The sequence below is a fragment of the Nematolebias whitei genome, chromosome 10 (genome assembly GCF_014905685.2).
Source record: "Nematolebias whitei isolate Nwh7 chromosome 10, NemWhi1, whole genome shotgun sequence".
In the NCBI taxonomy this organism is placed as follows: domain Eukaryota; kingdom Metazoa; phylum Chordata; class Actinopteri; order Cyprinodontiformes; family Rivulidae; genus Nematolebias; species Nematolebias whitei.
This window is the reverse complement of record NC_056507.1, coordinates 30704570-30731783: the sequence shown is the minus strand read 5'-3', so window position 1 is coordinate 30731783 and position 27214 is coordinate 30704570. Positions and strand designations below refer to the sequence as shown.

The 27214-nt window shown below is 43.1% G+C and overlaps 2 protein-coding genes across 2 annotated transcripts in view; both read right to left on the bottom strand.

Annotated features, from left to right (window-relative positions):
- Positions 1-7469: 7469 nt before the first annotated feature.
- LOC119416361 (aquaporin-9-like) lies at positions 7470-14840 on the bottom strand. Its single transcript, XM_037683597.1, has 6 exons — positions 14746-14840; positions 14490-14616; positions 12808-12945; positions 12497-12615; positions 9562-9779; positions 7470-7888 (listed from the first exon to the last, which is right to left on the bottom strand). The coding sequence occupies exons 1-6, from the start codon at positions 14821-14823 to the stop codon at positions 7681-7683; spliced, it is 888 nt and encodes a 295-aa protein (XP_037539525.1). The 5' UTR covers positions 14824-14840; the 3' UTR covers positions 7470-7680.
- A 556-nt stretch (positions 14841-15396) lies between these two features.
- Positions 15397-27214, bottom strand: part of LOC119416344 (cingulin-like protein 1) — a 29337-nt gene continuing 17519 nt past the window's right edge. Inside the window, exons 16-19 of the mRNA XM_037683576.1 lie at positions 20986-21110; positions 20747-20855; positions 20495-20658; positions 15397-15475 (exon numbers count right to left, since the gene is read on the bottom strand). Coding sequence (XP_037539504.1) covers positions 15397-15475; positions 20495-20658; positions 20747-20855; positions 20986-21110 — 477 coding nt within the window. The remainder of the gene's footprint in view (positions 15476-20494; positions 20659-20746; positions 20856-20985; positions 21111-27214) is intronic.

Genomic DNA, 27214 nt, shown 5'->3' with positions numbered 1-27214 from the left:
GCAGTGTGATCTAGCATCGTTTTCCATCTTTATTTTATTTTGTCCTCTCTTCTTTTTTTTTTTTTTTTTTTTTTAAAGGTGTGCCAAGGAGTGAAGGAATCATTTGTAGCTTTAGTACGTTCTGTGATGTTTTTTTGGTTCTGTTGCACCATCGTCTTTGAGTGATTAGCCCGTGGCTGCTGGTGACTTGTTTTGTGTTCTACTTACTTTATTTTAATTTCCAGCCAGGATTGAGAGACACTCGCTGAGGATTTGGGGCACTTTCGTGACGTACACGTGTGGAACAGCAAAAGACGCAGGCTCCGGTCTCCCGTGCAGACAGTCTTCTGCATGTGACTGTAAATATTTAGTGTATCATAAGTGAAAAACTATTTCTTCTACTGTAAATGTGTAATTCTTCACTATTTTCTTTGATTTTTTGGTTTCTTTTTGGTTAGTGCTCTCAGGATTTATAACACAGAAATGAAGGAGTGGACGGTTGTCATGGGTTTCTTGCTGTTGGAAGATTCAACACTTTTCAGTTCTCTCCACAGTCCTGTCAGATTAATTCATTCACTTCTACTAGACTTTTATTTTCACCTTCAGAGGCCATCGTATCCAACATTTCCAGGCTTCCTCCAAGGTTTTTTTGTTATTTTAATGTCCTGCTAACATCATGTGTGAGATGTAGGAGAATCACCCAGTTTGGCACATTTACTGTGTTTAGTGATTTCTTGATCATGAGGAGCGACTAACTGAAGGTGATCATGTTCACATATGAGGTCACGCAGAAGTGAAGGCTGCTGTGGATTGGTGTGGAAACCAGAGTTAGTTTACATGAGTGTGGAAATAAATATTTTAAAATGTTGGAAAAAGAAACGAAAGATTAAGTCATTTTATTCATCTTCAGATAGCAAATTTAAGAAGTTTTAAGTGTCGGCACGCAGACATTTATTAAATTGACATGGTCTGTACTGTTTGTAATCTCTCAGCTGATATTGTTTTAAAGCAGCACATCTGGTCGCTGCTGTTCTCGCTGCTCGATACATTCTGCAGCCGCCTCCTGGTCGTCGAGGACCCAATCCCCCGAGGAGCTCACAAGTTCAGAATGTTTATGAAAAATGGCGGAGAAGCGAGTTTTTGTGCACGTACAGGAAGCACCTGGAAGGTTTCTGGAGCCGTTCTAAACGAACAAATGAGAGGAGATGTAATTGTTTGTTTAATTTTTGGATGACCTCAGGTGTTTTTTCCCCTCCCTTCAGAGCAGCAAAGAACCATTTTGGAAAACCACAACCTTAATCCTATATTTATGACAATAACGTACAGAATACTGTTACACCCCCCCCCCCCCCCCCCCCCCCGAACACCTCTTCACGAGGGAACAACGAAGCACAAGCAACACTGATTTTTCAATACGTGTTCTGCAAAGAGGTTTTCTGTGCTCTGACTTTATTTAATCCAAGCACTATTTTAAATGCATGCAACACTAATCACAACTAATTTCTTGTAACACTGGTTGAATCACACACGTGCTCCAGAGGGGACTTTAAAATCTAACGTGCATCAGCTTGTTTGATTTTATTTTTCATGCAGCAGATGTTTTGGGATGGGTTAGCAGCTGCTATTTCTTCTCACGTCTGTAGAAAACTTTTTAAATCCCACCTGCCAGGCGTCATCCTGGAGAATTTACCTGTAAACTTGTACAGTACTTGGACAAAAATTGATTTTGATTTGAAACTGAAAAAAAAAAGACATTTTGATACATCTTTTTTTTTTTCTAATTCCAGAGTAAACTTGTTAAAGATGTTCACATGTGACCGATTTTCCTCTCTTAAGTTATTTATGTTTTTGTGTGCTAGTTGAGCTGCAGTTTGCTTATAATTATTTTTTGCCACCATCATCAATGGGGAAGAAAAAAAAAATCATTGTGATGTCACATTCTCATTTTTGTCTTTCTTATCCTGTGGCATGGTTTGGGTAGACGAGCAGAAGAAAAATGCCTGTAAATTTACTTTTTTATTTTTTATTCTCATTTCGTAGTCTTGGTAATACAAACAAAAAAAAAAGAAGGTAAACGTGCACTGAAAATGTCTAAAATCAAGTTGAAGTGTCGTAGGTGATGTAGGCCGTAAGAACACGAGATTAAAAAGTTAAAAACTACTGTCTGATTTTAATGTTCACTGTGTTTTATACAGTATCCGAAATTTTTGTTCACTTTGAACATTTTTACTAAAAAAGACAAAAAATTCCAATTGTATTGTGCAAAGAGATGTAATTTTTGGAGTACTTGAAATGCATTAATTAAAAGACTCATTCAAAATAAAATAGACCTGTTTACTGTCTGCAAAGTACGAGCACTGGTTTTTCAGTTCACGCTGTAGTAAAATATACTGAGGTCAGTGCAGGGAGGTATTTTCACTGTCTGTTCTGATTTAATGCAGTTATTTGGGTTTAAACATTAAAATGAACAGGAAATGTTCATTACAGTCTGATGTTGCATTTAATAAGAGAATGCATCTGGAAACTGAAGTTGCATTATGGGAAATTAGGAGCTGCGTGGTCTCGTAATCCTGAGGCTGCAGGTTCAAGTCCAGGTTGTGTCAAGAAGAGCATCTGGTGTCCAGAGTATATCGATGAGTGTCTTGACAGAAAAAATACTTTTTGGATGCATAATCTATAATTTTAGGAATATTAAGAAAATTAGTTTTCCAGCTTCAAGAGCTGAAATGTTATTTCAAGAGAAAACGTCAAGCTACAGGGAGAAACCTTTTTTATTTGTTTTAATATTACAGTGCCTTGCAAAAGTATTCGGCCCCCTTGAACTTTTCAACCTTTTGCCACATTTCAGGCTTCAAAAACATAAAGATATAAAATTTTAATTTTTTGTGAAGAATCAACAACAAGTGGGACACAATAGTGAAGTGGAATGAAATTTATTGGATGTGTCAAACCATTTTAACAAATAAAAAACTGAAAAGTGGGCGTGCAATATTCTTCGGCCCCCTTGCATTAGTACTTTGTAGCGCCGCCTTTTGCTGCAGTTCCAGCTGCAAGTCTCTTGGGGTTTGACTCTTATCAGTTTTACACATGGAGACACTGAAATTCTGCCCATTCTTTTTGCAAAACAGCTCGAGCGCAGTGAGGATGGATGGAGAGCGTTTGTGAACAGCAGTCTTCAGCTCTTTCCACAGATTCTCGATTGGATTCAGGTCTGGACTTTGACTTGGCCATTCCAACACCTGGATACGTTTATTTGTGAACCATCCATTTGTAGATGTGTCTTTATGTTTTGGATCATTGTCTTGTTGGAAGATAAATCTCCGTCCCAGTCTCAGGTCTCCTGCAGACTCAAACAGGTTTTCTTCCAGAATGGTCCTGTATTTGGCCCCATCCATCTTCCCATCAATTCTGACCATCTTCCCTGTCCCTGCTGATGAAAAGCAGGCCCAAACCATGATGCTGCCACCACCATGTTTGACAGTGGGGATGGTGTGTTCAGGGTGATGAGCTGTGTTGCTTTTATGCCAAACATCGTTTTGCATTGTGGCCAAACAGTTGGATTTTGGTTTCATGTGACCAGAGCACCTTCTTCCACATGTTTGGTGTGTCTCCCAGGTGACAAACTTTAAACAACACTTTTTATGGATATCTTTGAGAAATGTCTTTCTTCTTGCCACTCTTCCATAAAGGCCAGATTTGTGCAGTGTATGACTGATTGTTGTCCTATGGACAGACTCTCCCACCTCAGCTGTAGATCTCTGCAGTTCATCCAGAGTGATCATAGGTCTCTTGGCTGCATCTCTGATCAGTCTTCTCCTTGTTCCAGATGAAAGTTTAGAGGGACGGCCGGGTCTTGGTAGACTTGCAGTGGTCTGATACTCCTTCCATTTCAATATGATTGCTTGCACAGTGCTCCTTGGGATGTTTAAAGCTTGGGAAATCTTTTTGTGTCCAAATCCGGCTTTAAACTTCTCCACAACAGTATCTCGGACCTGCCTGGTGTGTTCCTTGGTCTTCATGATGCTCTCTGCGCTTTGAACAGAACCCTGAGACTATCACAGAGCAGGTGCATTTATACGGAGACTTGATTACACACAGGTGGATTCTATTTATCATCATCAGTCATTTGGGACAACATTGGATCATTCATAGATCCTCACTGAACTTCTGGAGTGAGTTTGCTGCACTGAAAGTAAAGGGGCTGAATAATATTGCATGCCCCACTTTTCAGTTTTTTATTTGTTAAAAAAGTTTGACACATCCAATAAATTTCATTCCACTTCACGATTGTGTCCCACTTGTTGTTGATTCTTCACAAAAAATTTAATTTTATATCTTTATGTTTGAAGCCTGAAATGTGGCAAAAGGTTGAAAAGATCAAGGGGGCTGAATACTTTCGCAACGCACTGTATCTGGTAAAAGTCAGCTGGAGCTTAAACCACAAAAAATATTTGACAAGGTGTTGAGTGGTTGTATGAGGCTTCAGGTACTCGCTACTCACAGCACTTTGCTTGTTATCACAAAGTGTTGAAAAAAGGGAGGATATTCTTGCCACTAAAACCTATGAAGGCAGCACGGTGGCACAGTTGGTAGAGCTGCCACCTCTAAGCAAGCAGGTTGCCAGTTCAAATACTTTTCTGGATGGAGTTTGCATGTTCTCTTTGTGCATGCATGGATTTTCTCCGAGTACTCCTGGTTCCTCCCACAGACCAAAAACATGCATGTTAGGCTGATTGGTAACTCTAAATTGTCCCTTGTGAAAGAGTGAATGGTTGTTTGTCTCTATGTGTCCCTGTGATGGACTGGAGACCTGTCCAGGGTGTCTCCCGCCTCTCACACAAGCGATAGCTGGACATGGGCACCAGTGACCCCAGCGACCCGAAAAGGAAGACATGGGTAAAGATGATGGATGGATAAAATCTATGAAGAAAACATGGCTGACAGGTCTTTAAATCCCATTTTGATACTAAAACATTCTCACCATTTGAACTTCACATTTTTACTTTATTTTCTTCACTGTTTTGACTTTACATATATAAAAAAAGCTTTCTGGACATTTAATTGTTATGTGAATAGTAAATAGACTGTACTTATACAGCACCTTTCTATCTTATAAAAATACTCAGAGCTCTTTACAACACAATCTGTGCCTCATTCATACAGCATTAAACTAGATCTATACACAGAATAATCAGAGCTTTATCACATTCATACACTGATGGGACACACATCAGAGGTAATGACGGGTTCAGTGTCTTGCCCAGGGACACTTCAACATGTGACTGCTGGTGGAATCGAACCCCCAACTCTTGCATTGGAGGAAGACTGTTGTAACCACTCAGCCACAGCCGCCCCATTCATACAATGTACCGCTGTGTATTATGTATTTATTTATTTAATTTAGTTTCATTCCGTCCTCCATACACGGAAGGGTGGAATGTGAAAAAAAATTAATAATTCAGTTGTGTAATTAATAATTTAATTATATATTTAATTATGTATTTAACAATTTATTTAATTATTTAATGATGTATTTAATAATTAAACGATACATTTATGTATTTATTTCATTTAGTCACATTGCGTCGTCCATATTTTCCTCATGGTCCCAGTTTATCCTGGCCTGCTGGGTCTGGGGCTGCAGGACAGAGGGAGCACCTGCTTCACATAAAGAGTGGAGCAGGAAGTTCTGAAGCAGAACCAACACGGCATTAGAACCAGAAGCTGATGACTTTATACCTACAGCCTCAGATATACTGACTCCTACATTCCTGTTTGCTTTAGCAGGTTTCACACGTTTGTATAACACTTTCCACACAAAGTATTTAATGACTGACAGCAGTGATTTGATGATGTCACAGCCACAGGGCTGTCTTTGCACACATGCACTGGAATCTGATCAATCATTGATTTTCACTGTTCTGCTCCAGGTTGCAACATGACAGAGACGAGTCACCCACATCCGTTTGAGTCCATTGTTTCCAGTAGCAGTAATAATTAATATAACTCGTGTCGTTTGTTTTATCATGACTCTCTCCACGTGCGTGTCAGCCTGTTTCTGAGTGCACGACCCCAGCACAGAGGATGTTTTCAGTTGGATGCAGCTGTTTGTGAGGAACTGATGTCAAAGCCCTTAACTTTGTCGCAGCAGTGCACAGCTGACAGGCCTGCTGATGTTCACTCACACTGAGCTGTGGATATTGAACCTGAACACATGAAGCCATCAGCTCTGTCCGCTGCCTGGTTAACAGATTTCATTTGTATATTTAATAAAACAATGATTTCCTCAAAAAGCATGTGGATACTACCATACCTTTTTTATTAAGGAAATTTCAGTTTTAGAGAAACTATTGTTCGTGATCCTCTGTGTGGTTTTCAAGTGATTTCTGGATGAATTTGACTAGAGACAGATTTTATGAGCCTGAGTTGACCTGCAGCGCCCCTTCAAAGACTGAGTCAGCACAGCATCTTAAACTGCATCTTCTTCGAGTGAATGTCTCAACTCCACTCTGTCCAAACACTTCCCCAAACAAAGGTAAATATAAACTTAAACCATTCCCTTAAACTCTTTTCTTGGGAGTGGCTACACTGATTTCCATGTCTTTGATCCAACACAGTCCACACATCAGGTTCCTGGTAGAAGTCAGACCAGTTTTTTTGTAGTTTCAGATCTTTGACTTGGTTTTCTAAACTTCATGAGCTCATACAGCAAATGACTTTAAACTGATTATACACGTCTTCTTGATAAAATGCTTTATAATGATAGCTCAGATTATTTGAAATGTGGTTCTGTGAAAGGGGTAGTGAACACGTATTACTCTACATGTTGTGGTTTTTGATTCTGATCAGAATGATGAGCTCATGGCTAGTCCGGGCTCAAATTAGTTATTAGATCATGAATTTGGTCAGAGTTAAACTCTGTTTCCCCAAAATGGAGTTGTTCAAAGAGCTATGTGACACAGGTAGGATATTGATTGTTCAGAAGCATTCTGTAAAACCTGTGTGAAAAGAGCTGAACTATCCCTTTATTGCTTTGGGAGCATCTGATCAGACAGGTGGGCACAAACCTAAAACCCTAACATAAACCTAAAAACTGTTTTCCATAAGAGAAATGAAGTGAAATATCTGTAATTAGATTTTTGTATAAACTTTAATATAAGCAGTGCTGAATATAATAAAATGAAAAGGAAAAACATCATGTGGATGAAAATGTTTCACTGAAATAATCAAAATAAGAAAAGATAAGTAAATATGGTAGAGGTAGAATGAATGGGGGGAAGGAGACCAAAGCTAAAGGGACGCCTGCATGCACGTCCAACTAGTGCTTCATCTTCAAAGACGACTTCTACTTTCCATACATCACATATTTACACCTCAGTGACTTTAACAGTGCAGGTAATAACGTGAGATGCACACGCCTGCTGCTTTTCTGTGTTCACGAAACATAACAATAGAAGAAACTGAAAGTACAAGTTTTAAAGAAAGTGTTTCTATTTACTCCACAGCGTGCAGCAAAACGTCTGTGGAGATTTTCTGCTGAAAATTAGAAAAGTGACCTTTGTTGGTGTGACTGTGTCTCTGGAGAGCACAAACTCAACCTGAAGTGCAACTACGGCTAATAATGAGAGTGAGTCGGTCCTGCTGGTCGTTCCTTGTCGGGCTGACAGGTAAAACCAGTCAAATTTGAGTCTTGGTGTCGTCCTAACTCATGGTGATCATCTCATATTTGTCCTTAAGACTGCTGTCCTCATCCTCTTCCTCCTCCTCCTCCTCCTCTTCCTCCTCGTGGGCCTTTTCGGTGTCATCGCGGGGATGATGCAGCTCAATAAGCAGGAAGTAGATCATGGCGGCGACCACGCCTCCCACCATGGGCCCTGCCACTGGGATCCACCACCAGTTGTCTCCAGTACTGTAAGCATTACAACAGGAAGAAGGTAGTCAAGGCTTCGGTGGCAGGAAGTCACACAGGTGTCATCGGAGGTCTACAACAGCATCGACTGCATCCACACACGATCCTGCGTGTGACGTTACGGAACATTAGCTGTCAGGGTCTCACGTCACACAGGACTGTAATATAACGGTGTGAACGGTCATGAAGCATGCACACTATGTGATCCATTTTTCTTCCATGATGCTTTTCAGCATCTTTCTTGTTCCAGTTTTCAAACTATTTCAACAAATCATAAATCACAACGTTCAGCTCTTTCAGGACAATCCTGCTATGACTTTTGTTACTGGTACAGCTTCAGCTTTTTGAAATATTTAGTCTTTTCTGACATTTTTTTAATATGAAATGTATTGAGCTCATTTTACATCCTTCAAATCTTTACATGCTTACAACCTTTTACTGCCCCTTTCTCTTTTTGTTCTGCTTCAGCTTCTTTCAGCTTCCTTGTGCAAATATAAACTTTTTTCAGGTGGGGGGGTGGGGGGGTGGGGGTGTCAGCTGTCTTGTGCTTCTTTCAGATTCATTATGCTAACTACAACATTTTTGGGCTTCTTCTAATTTTTTTCTGCTAATTTCAGCATTTTATGCTCCTTACAGTTTATTTCTGCAAGCTTCAGCTTTTTCTACAATTTCAGCTACTACAGTATTAAAGCAGTTTTATGCTAATTTAAGCTTTTTCAGCTAATTCCACATTTTTTGCTTTAATTTCAAATTTTTGCAGCCTACCAGTAATTCAACAAAAATGTACTCTCTCCACTTCCTTCTTGTATTTTCAGCTTCTTTCTGCTTTTTAGCTAAATTTCAGCTGTTTTCAGATAATTTCCACATTGTTATGCTAATTTCTGCTTCTTTCAGAAAACGTTCTTTCTGCTTTCTTCTGCTAATTTAAGCTTGTTCTTCCTTTTTTATTTGTTTTACTTTATTTTAGCATTTTTAGCTAATTTCAGCTGTTTTCAGAAAAATTCAACTTTTTCATGGTAATTTCTGCTACTTTCAGCCTAATTAGCTTCTTTCTGCTAATTTCAGCTTGTTATACTCCTTTCAGCTTATTTCTGCTAGTTTCCGCTTTTTCTGCTATTCAGCTACTTTTTAGCTGTTTTTGTGCTAAATTGAGCATTTTCAGCTAATTCCATATTTGTTAGCTCATTTCAACTTCTTCCACTTCCTTCTGGTAGTTTAAGCTTCTTTCTGCCTTTCAGCTACTTTAAAGTTTGTTTTTTTTGGGGCTTTTTTTTTTTCATTCAACCTTTACAGGCTAGCCTCATTGAGTCACGAGGACTCATTTACAAGAGAGACCTGCTCATTTCAGCCTGTTTTTTTAATTTTTATTTAGCTAAATTCCTTTTTTTTTTTGTACTAATTTCTGCTTATTTAAACAATTCAGCAAATGTGTGTTTTTTCTTCTGCTAACTTATGCTTGTTCTTCCATTTCAGAAAAATTTCAGCATGTTTTTTTTTAGCTAATTTCAGCTGATTTTCAGCAAGTTCTTCTGCAATGAGCACTCACTGTATTTTCACAGGAAATGCATTGTCTCTAGTTATAATTATAATTCATAGTTTCGGTGCTCCAGTTGTCTGATATGAACTTCATCATAAGAGATTTTAAGTAAGAGCAAATCTTTTTCTTCAGTTACCTGAAGACCTCCATCCCCCACCCAGCCAGTGCTGTGAACAGCCGGGGTCCCAGGTCTCGAGCAGGGTTCACGGGGTAACCACAGTTGAGTCCCATGGACACACTGATGGCTGTGATGATCAGACCGATGGCCAGCGGCTCCACACCTTTAGGAGCTCCAATGTTTCCACCATCAATGATAGCAAGAATACACAGAACCAGCATGCCTGTCCCCACAACCTGAGGGAGGACAACAGCTTTTATTGTATGTCAGAAACTTTAAGACACATTTATTAAATGAGAATAAAGGTGAAAATATATGATTAAAAAAAGTTCCTGTGCCAAGAGAGGACAGTGGCTTGTTCTTTCTTAACACTCTTGCTCAAATATCAGGATGTTTGAACCACCAGAGTGGATCTCCAGAACAGGAAGAGCTACTGCTACATCATGTGCAAATATGAACTCGATCATGTATCAACTTTCTATGGTGTTCAGAAGTTCTAACGTTTCAGTCCGTTGGTTTCGATGCCTGCTCACGTGTCAGGCAGTCATCAGCTTGTTCAGCCCACCTGTACCTGCTGGTTGCTCTGCTGCCTCTCACCTGTGTTCTGCTCCGTTTAATCTCCCTCCAGCCACAGACTCCTGCCTTCTTACCACGTCTTCGCCCATCGGTCAGGAGTTGTCACTGGACAAGTTGTGCAGAAAAACCTTCCTGAGAGTTTCCTGTGACGATTCTAAGGTTCACATGTTGAGATGCTGAGCAGCTGATTCATCCAAGAGTTGCCCCTGAACGTTTGTGTGACCAGTCTGTGGCTCCCACCAGATCCAGATTCTTAATCTTTTAACATCTTCTGTGCTTGGTTGAGTTGTCAGCTGTACTGGACCTTACAGTAGTATCATAAATGTTCTGTTTGCTGCTGCTCACAGGTAAGACAAGCTGATTGTAGCATCTCATCAGTTAACAGGGCAAGCAAGACGGCAGTACAGTGGTTAGCACTGCAGCCTCACACAGCATAAATGTACTGGGTTCAAACCCTGGGTTGGGCCTGGGTATCTGTTTGTGTGGGTTTTCTCCAGGAACTTTGTTTTCCTCCCACAGTACAAAAACCTGCATGTTTTGCTGCCTTCAGGGCCAGACCGGTGATCCCAGAGGGATTTGTCTGGTATGTTTTAGTCTTTTCTGTTAAACCAGTGATGTTTGGAGACCATGAGTACAGCAAGTTACTGAATTTGTCTGTTAACATATTTAGCACCTACAGAAATGTGGAGTATTCAGGTTGTCATTGAATTTAAGAGATGAATAATTACCGTATTTTTTGCTGTACATGTCGCATCAGTCCAAATATGTCTACAAAAGTGGAAAAATCCATAAATATGCTGCTTCGCCGTATACGTCACATCTATTATGCTTCACCGCTGATAACCTGGAGATGTGGGCCGGTGTTGTGCCAAAAATCGATTGGCTGCCAAATGGCGGCTGCGGGAGCGTGCACAGGAGGACTTTAACAAGAATTTATCAAGATTAACACCTAAAAACAATTATTTGTTTGCTCGACTTTATAGTAGAAGTGTGTCTCAGTTGAACTTTTATTTAATAAAAGGACATTGACGGTCAAATCAGCTGCATTTCAAAAGTATTCACTGCCTTGGTGCTACGGGAGCACGCAGACAGGGAGGAAATCAGGAAGTAGGAACACTGCACATTTCTTCTAAATTTACCAAGATAAGCACCTAAAACAAATATTTTCTTAATAATTAATAATAAATAATTCTTAATAAATTCACTTCAATGGTCAAATTAGCTGCATTTCACCGGGGCAGTGCAGCGAAATGAAGCTGATTTGACAGTTGCTCCAAGCAGCGAGCTGGATGAAAGTGGGAGCATATGGCAAGCCGATTGTGTCATTAATAGCTAGTGAAGATTCTCAGTCATCAATGACATGGTAAATTCAAAAAAGTTCAAGACAAAATCAATAAAGTGTAAAGTATAATAAATAAAGTCCAGTTGTTTTTGTCTTGAACTTTTTAGAATTTGTCATTATAACCACTTTTACCTATTACATGATACAACGGCATGCCATACTACTCTGCTGCCATCTAGCGGCTGAAAATGGTAGCGTTCAATATTTTCAGTCAGAATGAATGAAAACGGTCATATCTCAGCCAAAAATTGGTTCATAAATATGGGAAAAAATCAATAAATAAGTCGCTTCGGCGTATAAATCGCAGGGCATTCAAATTATGCAAAACACTACGACTTATAGGGCGAAATATACGGTAGTGTAAATATTGCAATATTTGCACCATGTGGATTATAGCTCGTACAGTTTTCCAGTACATGCAACATAAAACTGAGACATTAGTTTGTAGGCCAATAAAATACTGGCACCTTTGCTGTCGGCATAAACCAGCAACAACCTTAAAACAATGTCAATAATTCTGTCTTGTAAGGAAGGTTATAAGCAAGTTTATGACCAAAACTAGAAGTTGAACAATGAAGTCAAACAACAATAGATCTCGCAAGAAGCGTGACATGAACAGGAGACTGAGCTTCAGGACAAACAGGAGCCAGGGAGCGTGGATTGCTGAATGAAAACATGCTAAGAATACGTGTGTGGACAATGGAGGAGGAACATGTGGCTGTAGCAATGACAGATCAGGACCTAATTAAATAAAACTGCAATGCTAAATAACCGAACTACGACGTTTCATTTTCGAGCAGCCCAACTGATGTTTTCATTTGTGAGTACGCCGACAGAAAATGCCGTTAGGTCCATCTGACCTTACAGAGAAAGCCCGGAAATGAGTCGTTAGACCCAAACCAAGCTAAAGTAGGGGTTCTCTCAGATGAAGTGGGGCAATCAATGCTGCATGAACTGCCAGACCTTCCTGTGTTTAGAATATAGAGCTGAGCAGCAGAGCACCAAGGTCACTGTGTCACAGCAACCTCATCTCACCTGATCAATGAAGCCGCCAAGAACTGACAGGTGTCTCGCAGGGTACGAGGCAAAAATATGAGCTGTTGCGTTGATTCCTGTCACCGACAGAATCCCACTCGTGAACTCCATGAAAGCATCTGTAGAGAAATGGGCATCTTCAAGATCTCATCAGGGTCCACTGGTCTTTTAAAGGGCTGAGCTTGGAACCAAAACCTTTGAGTTTTGACTGTTTCAAAGCTCAAGAGACACAAAACTTCTTATATTTAATGCAAGTATGGGCTGTACTTGTTGTAATTAAATATATATTTATGGATAAAGTGATAATTTACCGTAGTACAATCCAAAGACTGCAGCAGCTCCAGCAAAAGCACCGAGAAACTGAGCGATGACATAAAAGGGAAACTTCCAGATCTTCAGTTTGCCCAAAACCACCATGGCCAGAGAGACAGCGGGGTTCACGTGGCCCCCTGGGATGGAGGACAAAGCAGAAGGTGACAGAGGGGTGCAGCGGGTGGGGGTGACTGGAATAATATCCTCTCCATCACTGGTGAGGCTGACATGTTTACGAGGAGCAGAAGGAACGCAGCCTCCCAGAGGACTTCAGGGTTTTACTGGGAGAATAATGGTCACTGATTAGAAATTCACTGCCATTAATCTTGGCAGGAAAATAAGCTAAATGATTTTTTAACAGTACCTGATTTATATTGCACTAATCCACTTAAGTTATTTGTTAAGATGATTTTTCCTGAAGCAGAACTATTGTGAACTACACTTCATGTTGCCAATTATCTCTGGGTCAATTAGTTGCTTAAACTTTACAGGTCTCCTGGGAATAATGTGCTATTTTTAACTACTGCAAAATGTTTTTGTAATGTTTGTGATCTGAAGTGTGCAGCTTTTACATTTGTCTTATGAAAGAGGTTTGGTCACAGACTAATGAAGACAAATCAGACAGGATGTTCTGTTGAATGACACAATTAATTAATTTAAATAAGTCAATCTCTTTATTATAATCATTCAATTATGTTTTAAATAATTCCAAAACTTGCTGAAAACGATTAAGTGTGAGACAGATTAGGCCACACTGGTCGTGTGAATATGTATGAAAACATTTGAATTCTGACTTAGGGTTCATTTCCTTGTTCACGTTAGAATAAAGCTGAAGATTAACTTTATTTACTGATTGAAATCTACCAATCATTGGACGTGGACAGCTAATTTTATGGCCGTTAGATGCAAAATAATATTCAGGAGTTGAAAACGATTAGAACTGAGTTTGACATATTTGAAAGTGTGTCATTTTAAAACTGTTAGACCGAAGCGGAGGCGTTTTTGACCTGCTTGGCGTTAGCGTTTTTGCAAATCACTCAAATTCACGGTCTTCATTTGTGATATCTCAGCTGGATCAAATGTTGCCTTTATGACTGATATTTACTTTATGTGGGGAAAAAAAATAAAAATAAAAAAAACGATTTATGCAAAATCAAAATAAACCGAGGCAGCATTGTTCAGGTCCTAATTCTGATTCTGTTTAGCTCACGCCCCAGCGTTGTGTTCTCATCTTTAAAGCTGCGGTCCTTCTGGTTCGGCCTCAGCCGTGGCTGATGAAGCCTCTGGTCAATGACGTTTGGAGGACGTTTACCGCCCGGGGTAACGTATGACCCCAGAGAGGCTAGTGCTGATAAATCAATGCTCAGAGCACATTCATTGAATCTGGATGGAGAGCGGACACATCCTTGCTGTCGAGGACAGGAAGTCATAAAGTTTTATAATTACTACGCAGCCCCTCGAGGAACGACGTTTACAGAATAAAGGACCTGCGTTACGTTGTCTCTGTTAACTGGAAACTGTTTAACACACATCTTGTCTTAAACAAGCCATGCTACGACAAAAATAAAAACTTTTGCTCTTCTTATTTGACAAGTTATGACCTTTTGATGAGGTTTGATAAGGCGTGCTGCAGTCAGAAGGATAAAACAAGTTTTACACTAGAAAAATATAAGAGAATTACCTGACACTCCACCAGCCACGTACACGGCCATCATGAGGCCCACGGAGAAGCCGATGTGGACAGTGATGGGCTCCCCCAGCGTGTTTCGACTCAAGACAGTCTGAGCGACCGAGCCGCAGCCAAATAACTAACAAACATTAAAAAAAAAAAGATTTTAAAGATTCTCAGAAGCTATAATCTATAACTGGAAATAACCGCAAATCGACATTGAGCAACATTTTCCCTTTTTAAAAGGAGGAAAAATCTCTGTACTTACAACTAAGACAAAAGTCCCAAGGAATTCTGCCAGGAATTCCTTGAATATTCCATGTTTGAGCGCACAGTGTTGCCTCATGTTGCCGCTCCAGCAAGTTATTCAAACTGACACACGGTCCGCTGCTGGAACCACTGGGGTCAAACCACCACCTCTGCAGCCATTCAGCACAGACTATTGATCCATTTGAGCAACTCTCGCTTTATTCCATCATCACTCCGAGTTTGATACAACGATAAACAAACAGCCATTTTTTTGCTTTTCTTTCTTTGACATGTAAAACAAGTTTAAATGTGCAGAAACATCAAGCGTCCACTTTTACTGTAAGAGTTTCTGGGGGCATGTGTTAAAAAAGTGTTTTAATGTGTGCAATTATTTGCTTCATGTTTTTAAGATTTTCACCATTTTAATTCACAGTATTAAAATAGTAGTAATATAATAATCTATAAAATAAAATGGATCAGTATGAGTAATGTAACTGCAGTGGTTTGCTCTTTTTATAATAAACATGCAGTTATAAATATCACCACCAGAGGGCAGCCCTGACAAGCTGTTCTAAGTAAAAAGATGAAGTCAGCCTGAGTAGTTAAATGTTGAATTAAGATATGTTCACAGAAAATTGTTTCATTAAGTCCAGAATATGTGTTCAGTCAATCAATCAGATCCATAGTCGTCCATGTCGTTCACATTGTCCTCCACAACCTTAATCATAGCAGGAGGTTTCTTCTTACGCCTGTCAAGACAAAAAATATTAAGTTATAATTGTTTCAGACAATATTCATTCATTCAACCTTTATTTAGACAGGTTAATCCCATTGAGCCTCTGGGACTCATTTACAAGAGACACCTGATTTCAACAAAGAATGATGAGAACGGTGGACAACAATAGACCGTCATAAAAGATGTGTACGAATTGAAAATAACAAGTGAAAATAAAATCATATTTAAAAATGTAACAAAAAACAGCTAGGTTGTAAGGTGATGTAAAAAATTTAAAATAGGAACATGTTTGCATCATTGCCATGAACTTAGCAGATGTTTGAAGCCACTTAGAGAGGTCAAGGTCGAGAGCTTCAGGTCTTTTTGTAAGATATTCCAGGAAACAGGAGCGGAGTAGGAGAAGGACTTTTTGTCTTGTTCAGTCCTCACTGAGGGAACACTGCAGGTAATAATGTCCTGAGAGCGCACGCTGTAGTTGCACTCACGCAGAGACATGTAGGAGGAGATGTATGAAGGCAACAGACCAAGAAGTGAATTAAAGATGAAAATGTACCAGTGGGAGAGTCTGCGTGAAGTTAATGATGACCAGTTAACCAGTGAATACAGGGTGCAGTGGTGGGTACGATAATCACAGCCAGTTATGAATCTTAACCAGGGCTTAATTTGTAAACTGACTGATGCTGGAACAGCTAGCAGGCGGGGGTGGGGGTCCGTGGGTCCTCTCACAGAAAATTTTGAATAACAGAGATGCCATTTCCTGCATTTTGGTGTATTTTAACAGGTTGTTATGCATCAACATTTACCTACATTTGTAAACACAATAAAACTACCATTTTGTAGAGCAACAGCAGGTTGTGTGCAGCAGCTCGGAGTCTGTCAGGTGTCCTAACCCCCCTCCTCCCTCCCCTCACTTCATGGTTATGAGCTGAACATTCTCCGCTCCTGATCCAGTCTCGTGGCACCGTTTGAAGCACCTGAAGGCTTCAATTCTCTGTTGTCCAACTAAGGACATCCATCCATCCATCTTTTATTAACGTAAATTGGACTGTCTTTTTGACATTTTGATCGCTGTTGTATTTAGACAAATTAGCACCGTTGTTTTGAAACGTGACATATAATGTGAATAACACATCAAACATTTCTCTCTTTGTTTTTTAAATTTATTTTTTACAGTAAGCTTTTTTATTTATTATGACTGAAATGTAGCAGGAGTTCAAGCACGTGCTGATGTATGCGCACTAGAGCTGTCTGGAGACGTTTCTGTGCGTAACGTGCACTGTGCACAGGGCATTTATTTATTCTGTTGAATAAATGATCGTTTTTGTTTCGGGGTCTGAGAGGAGGAGAGAGGGGGTGTTTTTCAGTGCACTGAGTAGGGACAATTTGTGGAGAGGAGGAGGAGAGAAGGAGGAGAGGAGGAGGAGAGGAGGAGGAGAGGAGGAGTCTGCGCAGAATCTCTGTGTGTAAATGTGACAATCTGTCCCTCCGTCCTCACCCCCTCTACTGCTCCTCGAAGGAGCGTGTAGCTGGTTCCCCGCGCGTGCTGCGGCTGAAACATCCACTCCACAGACTGGGTCCACTGGACTAACGTCTCCTCTTGTTGTATTTTTTTAATAAATAATCAACATAAAAATGCAATGACTTTGCACTTTCTTTTAGGGGCGGAGCTGCCGGATCCGAACAAAAAGTTGCCGGAACAGAACGGGTCAAAATGAGAGAGTCCCCGGATCTTGTTCCGGCAGGATCCGGCTCAAATGAACCCCTGATCTTAGTGCACCATGATAGACAGTGTCCAACATCTGCAGGGTGCTTGTAGGAGCGTTCATGTAAATAATGTCACCATAGTCCAGTGCTTCTCAATTATTTTCGGTTGACCTACAAAACAAAAATGAATGAAACAATTTGTGCTGTTTTAGTTTTTTATCAAAATGAAGAAGTCAGGGGAATGTGGCGCGCTCACAAGAACCTGACAAGTAGTTTAATGAGAAAATATATTTTGTTAGCAAAGAATATAGTCCAAACATTTGTTAAACATCTGTTTTTATAACAAAAAAAACACCAAACTCGTACTTTGACAATCCATCCATCCATCCATTATCTTTACCCGTTTATTCCATTTTGGGTTGCTGGTGCCCATGTCCAGCAATCACTGTGCGAGGGGCAGGGTACACCCTGGACGGGTCGCAAGTCCATCACAGGGCCACATAGAGACAAACGAGACAAACAACCATTCACTCTCTCACTCACACCTAGGGACAATTTAGAGTTACCAATCAGCCTAACATGCATGTTTTTGGACTGTGGGAGGAAACCAGAGCACCTGGAGAAAACCCACGCATGCATGGAGAGAACATGCAAACTCCACCCAGAAAGGCCCCTGGACCGAGGTTTGAACCAGGGACCTGCTCGCTGAGAGGCAGCAGCTCTACCAGTTGTGCTGCACTTTGACAATCAATAAAACTAAAAAATGTTGTCAACGTGAAAGAGGAAAGAGGGGGCAGGTGTCGCTCTCGCTTTGACTTTATACTCTTTGTTGCTGGTGCTGTGGGTGACAAGCGTCCAGAGCGGAGGACTTGTTAGTAAAGAATAGAGTCCTAACATTTATGAAACATTACTTCTGTATTAAAAAACACACAAAAATTGTGCTTTGACAAACTAAAAAAAATTGTTAAAGTAAAAGAGGAAGAGGAACAGGTAACGCTCTGGCTTTGACTTTATTCTCTGTCGCATGCGTGCTGTGGGTGACAAGCGTCCAGAGCGTCACCAGCTGAGGAGCTGTCACAGCGGCACGGTTCAAGCACGGCTCCCCAAACGACACGACAGACATATTTGTTCATAACTTTATTATTAGTAAGACTGAGAGTTGACGGATTTTAGCAAACAGTTGCTGAACGCACCCTGACACAATGAGAACGGTGCCAAAAAAAAAAAAAAAAAAACCCAACCCCCGCCCCAAATGTCCCCCCGGGTCACCACCCCCCCCCCCCCCCCCCACCCCCCGGCATTGCTCCGGGCCCCACCAGAGGGGCGCGCCCCACCATTTGAGAAGGACTGCCATAGTCAATGGAGGGAAGGAAAGTCACAGTTACAAGGTGTTCCCTAGCATTCAGAGGTCGACAGGATCTGTTTCTGAAAAAGAAACCAGTTTAACTTTCAGTTTCTTTATCAAGTTTTTCACATGAGGCTTAAAAAGGGGGGAGTGGTGGCGCAGAGGTTAGAAGATGGGCCTGTGATTGGAAAGTCACAGGTTCAACTCCCGGCACCGTCAACATCAAAATGTGGGTGGAAAAGGTGAAACACCCACACCTCCCTCCACCCTCATTCGCCCCACCCTGGACCCCTGAGCAAGGCCCTTAACCCCCACTAGTTTGGAGACCTAAACAGGTCTCTCTTGAAAAGGAGTTCTCGTGGCTCAATGAGATTACCTGGATAAATAAAGGGTAAATGGAAAAAAAAAAAAAAAAAAAAGAGAGCTGCGAGTCGACCAGGATACCCAAGGGAATTGACAAACTCAATAGGGACACCATTTGAGAATAAAATCAGAGTAAGAACTGCTGGGACTGACTTTCTTTGGTTTTGTCGGCGTTTAGGACAAGTTTGAGATGGAACATGACTGGATGATGTCGAAAGCAGATTGCAAAGGCTGGAAAGCCTCAGCAACTGTTTTAGCTCGACAATAAACAACTGTGTCATCAGCATAGAAATGTAAGGATGCATCAGGGATGATCTGACCTACATTATCTATGTAGATCGTAAATAATAGATTATTATTATATTTATTTATAAATAAAATTGGGGCGGCTGTGGTTGAGTGGTTAGAACAGTCGTCCTCTAATGCAAGAGTTGGGGGTTCGAATCCACCATCAGTCACATTCCGAAGTGTCCCTGGGCAAGACACCGAACCCCTCATAGCCTCTGATGTGTGTCCCCTCAGTGTATGCATGTGATCTACAGCACTGATTTGTCTCTTTAGAATGATTTGTTCAATTAGCTTTGTAGAGATCTAGTAGAGTTCTGTATGAATGGGTAAATGAGAGACAGATTGTAGTGTAAAGCGCTTTGAGTATCTTGATAAGATAGAAAGGCGCTATATAAGTACACTCCATTTAAAGAGGGTGGGTCCTAAGACTGAGCCTTGTGGTACACCATTGTTGACTGTTAAATAACTGGAGGAAGTACCATTATGTTGAACACATTGCCTCTGGTCTGAGAGATAAATGGTAAATGGACTGTACTTATATAGCGCCTTTCTATTTTATTTCAAGATACTCAAAGCGCTTCACACTACAATCTGTGTCCTCATTTACCCATTCATACAGCTCTATACTAGATCTCTACAAAGCTAATTGAACAAATCATTCTAATGAGACTAATCAGTGCTGTAGATCACATTCATACTGATGGGACACACATCAGAGGCTATGAGGGGTTCAGTGTCTTGCCCAGGGATACTTCGACATGTGACTGCTGGTGGATTCAAACCCCCAACTCTCGCATTGGAGGACGACTGCTCGAACCACTCAGCCACAGCCGCCCCGCAAAGATAGAGAACCAACCAATGGTGTGATCTGAGAAATCAATTTCTGAGAGCTTATGACACAAGATGTTATGATCCACAGTGTCAAAAGCTTTAGACAGGTCTAAGAAAAGTGCAGCACAATAATCCTTAGCATCCAGTGCTTCAACAAGGTCATTAAGAACCTTCAGTGAAGCAGTCGTTGAGCTGTGTTGTTTCCTGAAACCAGATTGATGTGGAGGTAAGATGTTAAATGAGTCCAGGTAATTTCTGATTTGAGAGTTTATCAGTTTTTCTAGAACCTTGGCTAAAATGCAGAGTTTAGAGATTGGTCGATAGTTGTTCAGTGAGGTGGGGTCTCCTCCCTTCAGCAAAGGAAGAACAAAGGCTGTTTTCAAGTATCTGGAATGGGGTTTTGTCTTATGGACAGGTTAAAGATGTGGGTCACAGGGACTGCGATGATATGAGCGGTCTAATATGAGTGAGTGTAGTTGTATTTTAGTGTCAGGCCGTCACCTCATCTCGTTGCGCAGCGCACTCAGCTGCACGTGAAGCTGCTCGTTGGCTTCCAGCTGCTCATCCAGTTCTCTCTGCAGCTTCTTTTTAGAGTGCTCCAGGCGCTCGATCTCCTCCTCCGCCTCGTCCATCTGCCTCTTCACCGTCTTCAGCCTCTGAGTCAGCTGCAGAGTTGACCAAAGTGTGACACTGCATCAACTGGAGGCCCGTCCCGACTTCTTGGTATTCCCTTGGAGGTCTCTACCTGCCTACCTGCTCTGTCTGGCTGTGCAGGTTGACGTGCTCCTCGTCCGCCTGCATCTTCATCTCCTTCAGCTTGCGCTCCAGCCTGCGGTTCACTTGTTGAAGACTGTTGTTGTCCCTGAGAGCGAAGGCACAGAGAGATCATGTCGCTGCTGCGGCGTCTTGTAACCGAACACATTCCTGGTGTGTTCCCAGACGTGCTCAGCTTTGATCTGTTTTCGTGTGGAAAAACGAGCAGCAGGGGTCACCTCTCCTCTCCTTGTAGCCTCTCCTCCAGCTCCTGGACTCGACTGTTAAGTTTGGAGACGAGTGTGTCTTGATTCGTTCTCTGAGCTCCTTCCAGGTGAGTCACTCTACTCTTCAGATCTTTATTCTGACGGAGGAAACACAACACAGTTTGGTTTGCTTACATCAAACAGCAGGAGGAACGTTAGACTGTGGAACATCTCATGGTACTGGTGTTTTACAGATCCTTACTATAATTAAACATTGAGCTTATGCTGTGTTAATGTTTTCTTCTTCTTTCGGCTGCTCCCTTCTTCAGGGCTCGCCATTGTGAGCAAACTCGCACAAATTTGGCTTTTTTTTCTTTTTCTGCAGACCTGATGCAGCTACTGACCACTAAACTACCACAGCCCACACGTGTGGAGCAGAGGGCCAAGGAGCTGTCAAAATTACTTTTCAAAATAAAGAAACATTATGTTTTGCATTTATTCAGTCACGCATAAAACTGTGAAGCAGATTTCCACTCTCTGGTTCAAACAGAAGATGCTCATCACTGCTCATTCTTACATCTGATGTGGTGACAGAAGGTTACACAACTAGAGGCCAGTTCATGTGATGTCACATAAATTAGCAACACATCGATCATAAAATGTTATCTTATACTTAACTTGGTGATCAACCAAGCGTGACTAAGTATGACCGATCCTTACTTGAAAAGTGGAAAATATTGACCGATTCGTAGGTTCGATCATATTACACCAGTTTTGTCCTCCCTCCACTGGCTCCCTGTACGGATCAGAAAATGTTTTAAAATTCTCCTGTTGACCTTTAAGAGCATTAATGGCCTTGCACCCCCTTATCTCTCTGAGCTACTGGAACCATATGTTTCCTCTCGGGCCCTGAGATCATCTGACCTGCTGCTTTTGGCTGTTCCAAAAACAAGATTGAAGCTCAGAGGTGATCGGGCTTTTTCAGTCGTGGGCCACAAACTTTGGAACAACCTGCCCCCCAGCATTAGACAGGCCACTTCACCTCCTGTTCTATGTCATATAAGCTTCGCCCTTTAAGGCCTTCGCTTTAGTGGGTTTATCCCGTTATGCAGAGCATAAGCACTGAAAAAAATTAGTCCACGCCCACCTGCTGTGTGGGCCCCACCCGGTCCGTATAAATTACGTTAAGAGCGGGAAATCGGCTCCCATTTTTTCTTCAGCGAGCTAATATAGCACTGTCAGAAGAACAAAGAAGATAAGTTGTGTAAATGACCAACCTGGTGAAGGATGCTGGGCCCGGCAGTCGACCTCCGGTCGTCCGGTGAGCTCTCCTCCCCGAGGAGAAGATGACAGCAGTCTTATTCCAAGGTAAGCGCCGGGGAACATTTCCCAGTGACAGGTCACTACACGCTGGACAACGCCATCTTGTATTTTTTCCTCTTATCGCCGACCCTCGGGGCGAACCGGATGGTTCCTCCGGTGCAAGGCGTGCTCAGCTGCAGCCCCGCTGCTCATTCCCTCCTGGGGAGCGTAGTGTCGGTGGAGGGGGGCTGAGTGAATGCTCACCCCATCCCACCTCGTTTTTTTCGCATCGGCGATCACACCGCTCCCGGCCGACGGCGCCCCCCAGGGTTTGCCCGGCGTAACCCAGGAGGAGGCTGACATGAAAGGACCCCTTTTTACGTCCTACGCCTTTTCCCGCCAGTTCGGATGATCCGGCGGGAAGGTTGTTTACTGACTCCATTCCGGCTCACCGTCTTGATCCATATGGCCTCGTGTTCCCAACAGGACGTCCTACGGCGAGGCCACAGACGGGTTTTTTCCTGGTAGATTGGGGGAGCCGGTCTCCACAGTCCGCACCCATCTCCAGAGCAGGGTTCACTGAGCGGAAAGTCCCTCCGTGCCCTCTGGAGCCGAGCCTGATGGAGGCTCCATGGGAGTAAGATGTTCGAGGTGGACCAGCGTCCCGTGCCTCCCGTTAGCATAACCGAGACGGTGACATCGCTCTCCAACTGAGCTCATCAGCATGTGTTCCACGGCCGCAGCGAACAACACGTTACGCTGTTGGCGTACACGTTCAGAGGCGAGAAGAGACGGTGGCCCTCTCTCGTAGCAGCTGCTTGCTAACGACGCTGCCGGCCCCTGCAGTACGCTCAGCCTACAGGGCAGCTGACGTCATCACCAACCGGTGCGCCTCTTCGCGGTCTGCCGTCCCACAGCGCAGCCGGAGAACGAGGTCCAGAGGTTCTTTCCTGGCTCGCCACTCCACCTTCCTCTCAGGAGAGACGCAGGAGTTTTGCTGGTGATCCTCCTTTCATCAGCGAGAGATCTTTTCAAGCTGCTCCACGGCTGCTCTACGCCCCCCCAGCTCTGCTACGCCAGCCCCTCCCGTCAGACGTCCCCGGCATCCGGAAGTTCATTTTTTTTTCCCGGACTTCGCCAACAGGGGGCCCTCCAGGACAACAAACAGAGCTCAACGAAGGTAAACAGGTGTCGTTTTTGGCTGGAGGTGTGTTGATGACACTGCGAATAACATCATTTTATGATGAAGTGTCCTTTAGCCAGACTGTCAGCATGGTTATCTGACAAGCGGCCCCATCACCCACACTCATCACGAATGAGCCTTTTAAGGTTGTTTTTCATTCACTGTCAGCGATGCCGATGCGCGCCCCCGCGGCAGGAAGGCGCGCACGCAGCTCTCAACAACCGCCGTTCACGTCAACGTTCACGTGAGATCACGGTACGAGCTCAGCAACGTATTTCGCTTTTCGGCAGAAACGACACAAGTTTTGTCATTGCAGTGATGTCAAACGCGCGCTCCCGCGGCGTTAGCAGTTTCACAGCGGCTCTGCCCCCTTTTATCCTCGAAGAAGGTTTTCTGAAATAATATTGCAGCTCGTGGAATCATTCTAAGCTCACGTGATTCGCAGCAAACAATGAACGTGTTCTGCAGACCGAGCCAGTGGTAACCCAGTGCCAACGCGCGCCCCGCAGCAATCCTGGTGTAAGCGTCGCATGAGGACGCACACACACAACCCTTCAGGGCGTGTCAGCTCATATGTGAACCTGCTCCCGAGTGTTACACGGTGCAGCTGCACACAGCATAAACAAAGCTGTTTTTTCCCGCAGCAATACACAACGTCTTGCGCTCTCACTCAGCGCGCTCCAGTTCACATCAGCATGTATGCGAGTTTCACAGCATAATGCGTGCTCGTTTTATAACTTATAAACGGGTGGCAATGAACGCGCGTTTCCCAGAGGGATGGGCGAACCGTTTTCATCCGGGACTCACGCTGCAGTTCAGCTAAAACCCCGGTGTGGGGGAACCCTGTGACGTTTTTTCTGTCATTTATGAACAGATCTCGTCCCCTCTAGCAGAAGCTCTGGAAATTCTGTTTTAAATGTAATTTCTAGAGCCTCAGATGGAGAGGAAACACCAGTTCTCTCTTATCACTTCCTGATCCAAACGAACTGGAAAGATGAGATTTATTTGAGATTGTTAATTTTCTGAGCTGTGAGAACAACACTCCATTTTAATTATGCATTATCTGGACACCTGTGGCTGCTGAGCAGCTTGTTCAGACAGGTGGCAGCAGTGCAATTCACGTGAATGGTTGAGTGATATCAGCTGTTTTCTGTCAGCAGACCTACGTCACACACATTTAACAAGCTGTGGGGGCGCTGTGCTCCACACAGCAGCTGTTTTAAATGTTTTTTGGAGTGTCGCACGGGATCCTTGAATGTGACTCCACTGACCTTGAGCTGCAGAATCATCAGGGGTTTTGATTCTCAGACAACAAGCGTCTGTCGCATACATACTAACAGGAAATGTATGCATTTTTTCAACCCATGTGCCACATTGTGAGACAGATACTGTGTGGGCACATCCAATCCGCTCTCCATTTGGAGTGGGTACATCGCATGTATCCCACCCAGAGCTAAGGCTCAGACACGGTAGAATCCTGCCAACGTCTGCTGATGTGTGGCAACACGAGAGAACGCTCAATGTCAATTATATTATCGCAGAACCATAGGACGATCCACCGCTGGGTGGACATGCCTACTCACAGCCTGTGGTCGTAATGCCTTTCACCTTCTCTCTTCCCCCGGTATCACGGGTTTTCCGAACCAAGTTCAGGAGGAAGGACTGGCAGCCCCTCTGTTTCAAGTGCATGAACGCATCATGGTTCCCAGGCCTTACGACTTTTGTTATCAGGGCACTCGTGAACCTGCCGTTGGAGGGAGGACGCTTCCCCCCAGGCGGTGAGAAACGATCAGGAATTAATCAGAATAGGCCAGCACCTATGTTTTTTGGACGTTGTGCGGTTCTTTTGGGAGGATGGATCTCTCAAGATGTAGTGCGTACGACTCAGGAGTCACGTGCTGCACCCACCACAGCGCTGTTCACACCAAGTGGTCTGTTTGATCAACGCTGCTGTATAGAAAGGCGTAGAGGCCACCTCATGTCCATTGGACGACATGCTGTCCTTCTGCAGCAAGCAAGGGACAAAAATCTGGTGTCCAGCACGACTATTGTATGCTGCCACCGTGTTTTCTTCCTGTCTCAAAGTTGTCGTAGACAGAACAATTTCTATCATCCTCTGATGGAGCAATTTGTCTCAGATTGATATAGCGGCTGTGGGCCTGTTGTGACACGGGAAACGCTCAGTGTCAATTACGCGCTTCTCTGAGCCCATGAGACGAACCACCTCTGGGGGTGGATGCGTTTGTTCACAGTCCATGGCCCAAAACGCTTCTGTATGCGTTTCTCTCCACCCCCTCCTATCTTACGGTTCTTGAACCGAGCTCAGGAGGAGGGATTGATAGTTCTCCTGGTGGCCCCGTGCGCGTGGGTGCACCATAGTTCCAGTCCTGAAACGTCTGCTGTCGGAGTGCCCGTGGGAACTGCCATGGAGGGAGGATGCTCTCCTTCAAGCAGGAGGAGCGATCAGGAGTTACCCAGAAATAGGCCAGCACCTGTGGTCTGGCCGTTGAACAAATCCTCTTACAGAGGACGGGTTGCCCACAGGATGTAATGCGCACAATTCAGGCTTCACGTGTTGCATCTACCACAGCGATGTACACATCAAAGTGGACAGCTTTTCAGTGCTGACGTACAGAGAAGGATGTAGAGGCCTCCTCATGTTCTTTAGGTGGCATGCTGTTCTTTCTGCAGCAGCTGATGGATAGATATCTGCATCCAGCACGTTTAAAACATACGCTGCAGCCATCTCTTCCTGACATGAAGGTTTCTGAGACAGAACAGGTTTTATCATCCTCTGATGAAACGTTTTCTAAAGGTGTACAGAGACGCAGGTCTGTCCCACACCCAATTGTTTCCAGTGGGATTTAATACTGGTCCTGCAGGTCATGATCAAAGCTTCATTTGAGCCTTTGGATCAGGTTCCACTTAAATTCTTGTCTCTTTAAACAGCACTGCTGCTGGTTTTAACACCAGCTAAGAGAGTGTGTTTTTATCTGCCTTCTTTGTCGCTCCGTCATATCTCAGAATCCAGGCTGACGGTAGTTAAGCTGATTTAAGACCAATCCAGCTTTTATGCCTAAAATCATCACAAGCTCTTTTAAATCAAGAGCGATATCGTTGGAGGGGTCCCCCCCCCCCCTCACAGATCAGAAGAAGAAGCATCTCTTCATCTTCTCTGTCCGGTGCGGGCGTTGACGTGTTACATAGCGCGCACAGCTGCAATGCGTTTCAAACTCAACAATTGTTTGTGCATTATAGAGATGCATCTGCAGGTCGCCCGTTATCCATCCAGCGCTTGTCACACTGGCTGTGTGAGGCCTTTTCTGAAGCCTACAGAGCATCAGATTTAGGGCCTCCTGTCAACCTCAAAGCACACTCCACCAGGGGTATCGCATCTTCGACTGCTCTGCATTATGGTATGTCAATGCAGGACGTTTGAAATGCGGCTGCATGGTCAACACCCTGCTCATTTATTCGCTTTTACCTACGTGATGTGACGGCTCGTTCCATGACACATTCTGTCCTTAGTGCTCTAACAGAATGAATATTGTTGTTCTCATGGAACTCTGTTTAAGCTCACTTCTGTCTGCATGCATTACAGTGTGAGATGTTGTTATCAGTCACAAGTCGTGTCTGTGATTTTGGTTTTATTGTCACTAATCAGTTCATGACTATTGTTACCAATCAGTTCATTTGATCAATAATCAATTCATGGACATTAATCTGTTTATACTGTTCAACCATGAACCAGTTGGTTCATGCCCCCCCCCCCCCCCC

Bases quoted from the DNA above. Each gene is read 5' to 3' on its own strand.
- LOC119416361 (XM_037683597.1), bottom strand. From the start codon at position 14,823: ATGAGGCAACACTGTGCGCTCAAACATGGAATATTCAAGGAATTCCTG. The intron at 12,616-12,807 runs GTAAATTATCAC...ATTTCTCTACAG, and splicing joins AGTCTTTGGATTGTACTACG to ATGCTTTCATGGAGTTCACG. The intron at 7,889-9,561 runs GTAACTGAAGAA...TAATGCTTACAG, and splicing joins TGGGGGATGGAGGTCTTCAG to TACTGGAGACAACTGGTGGT.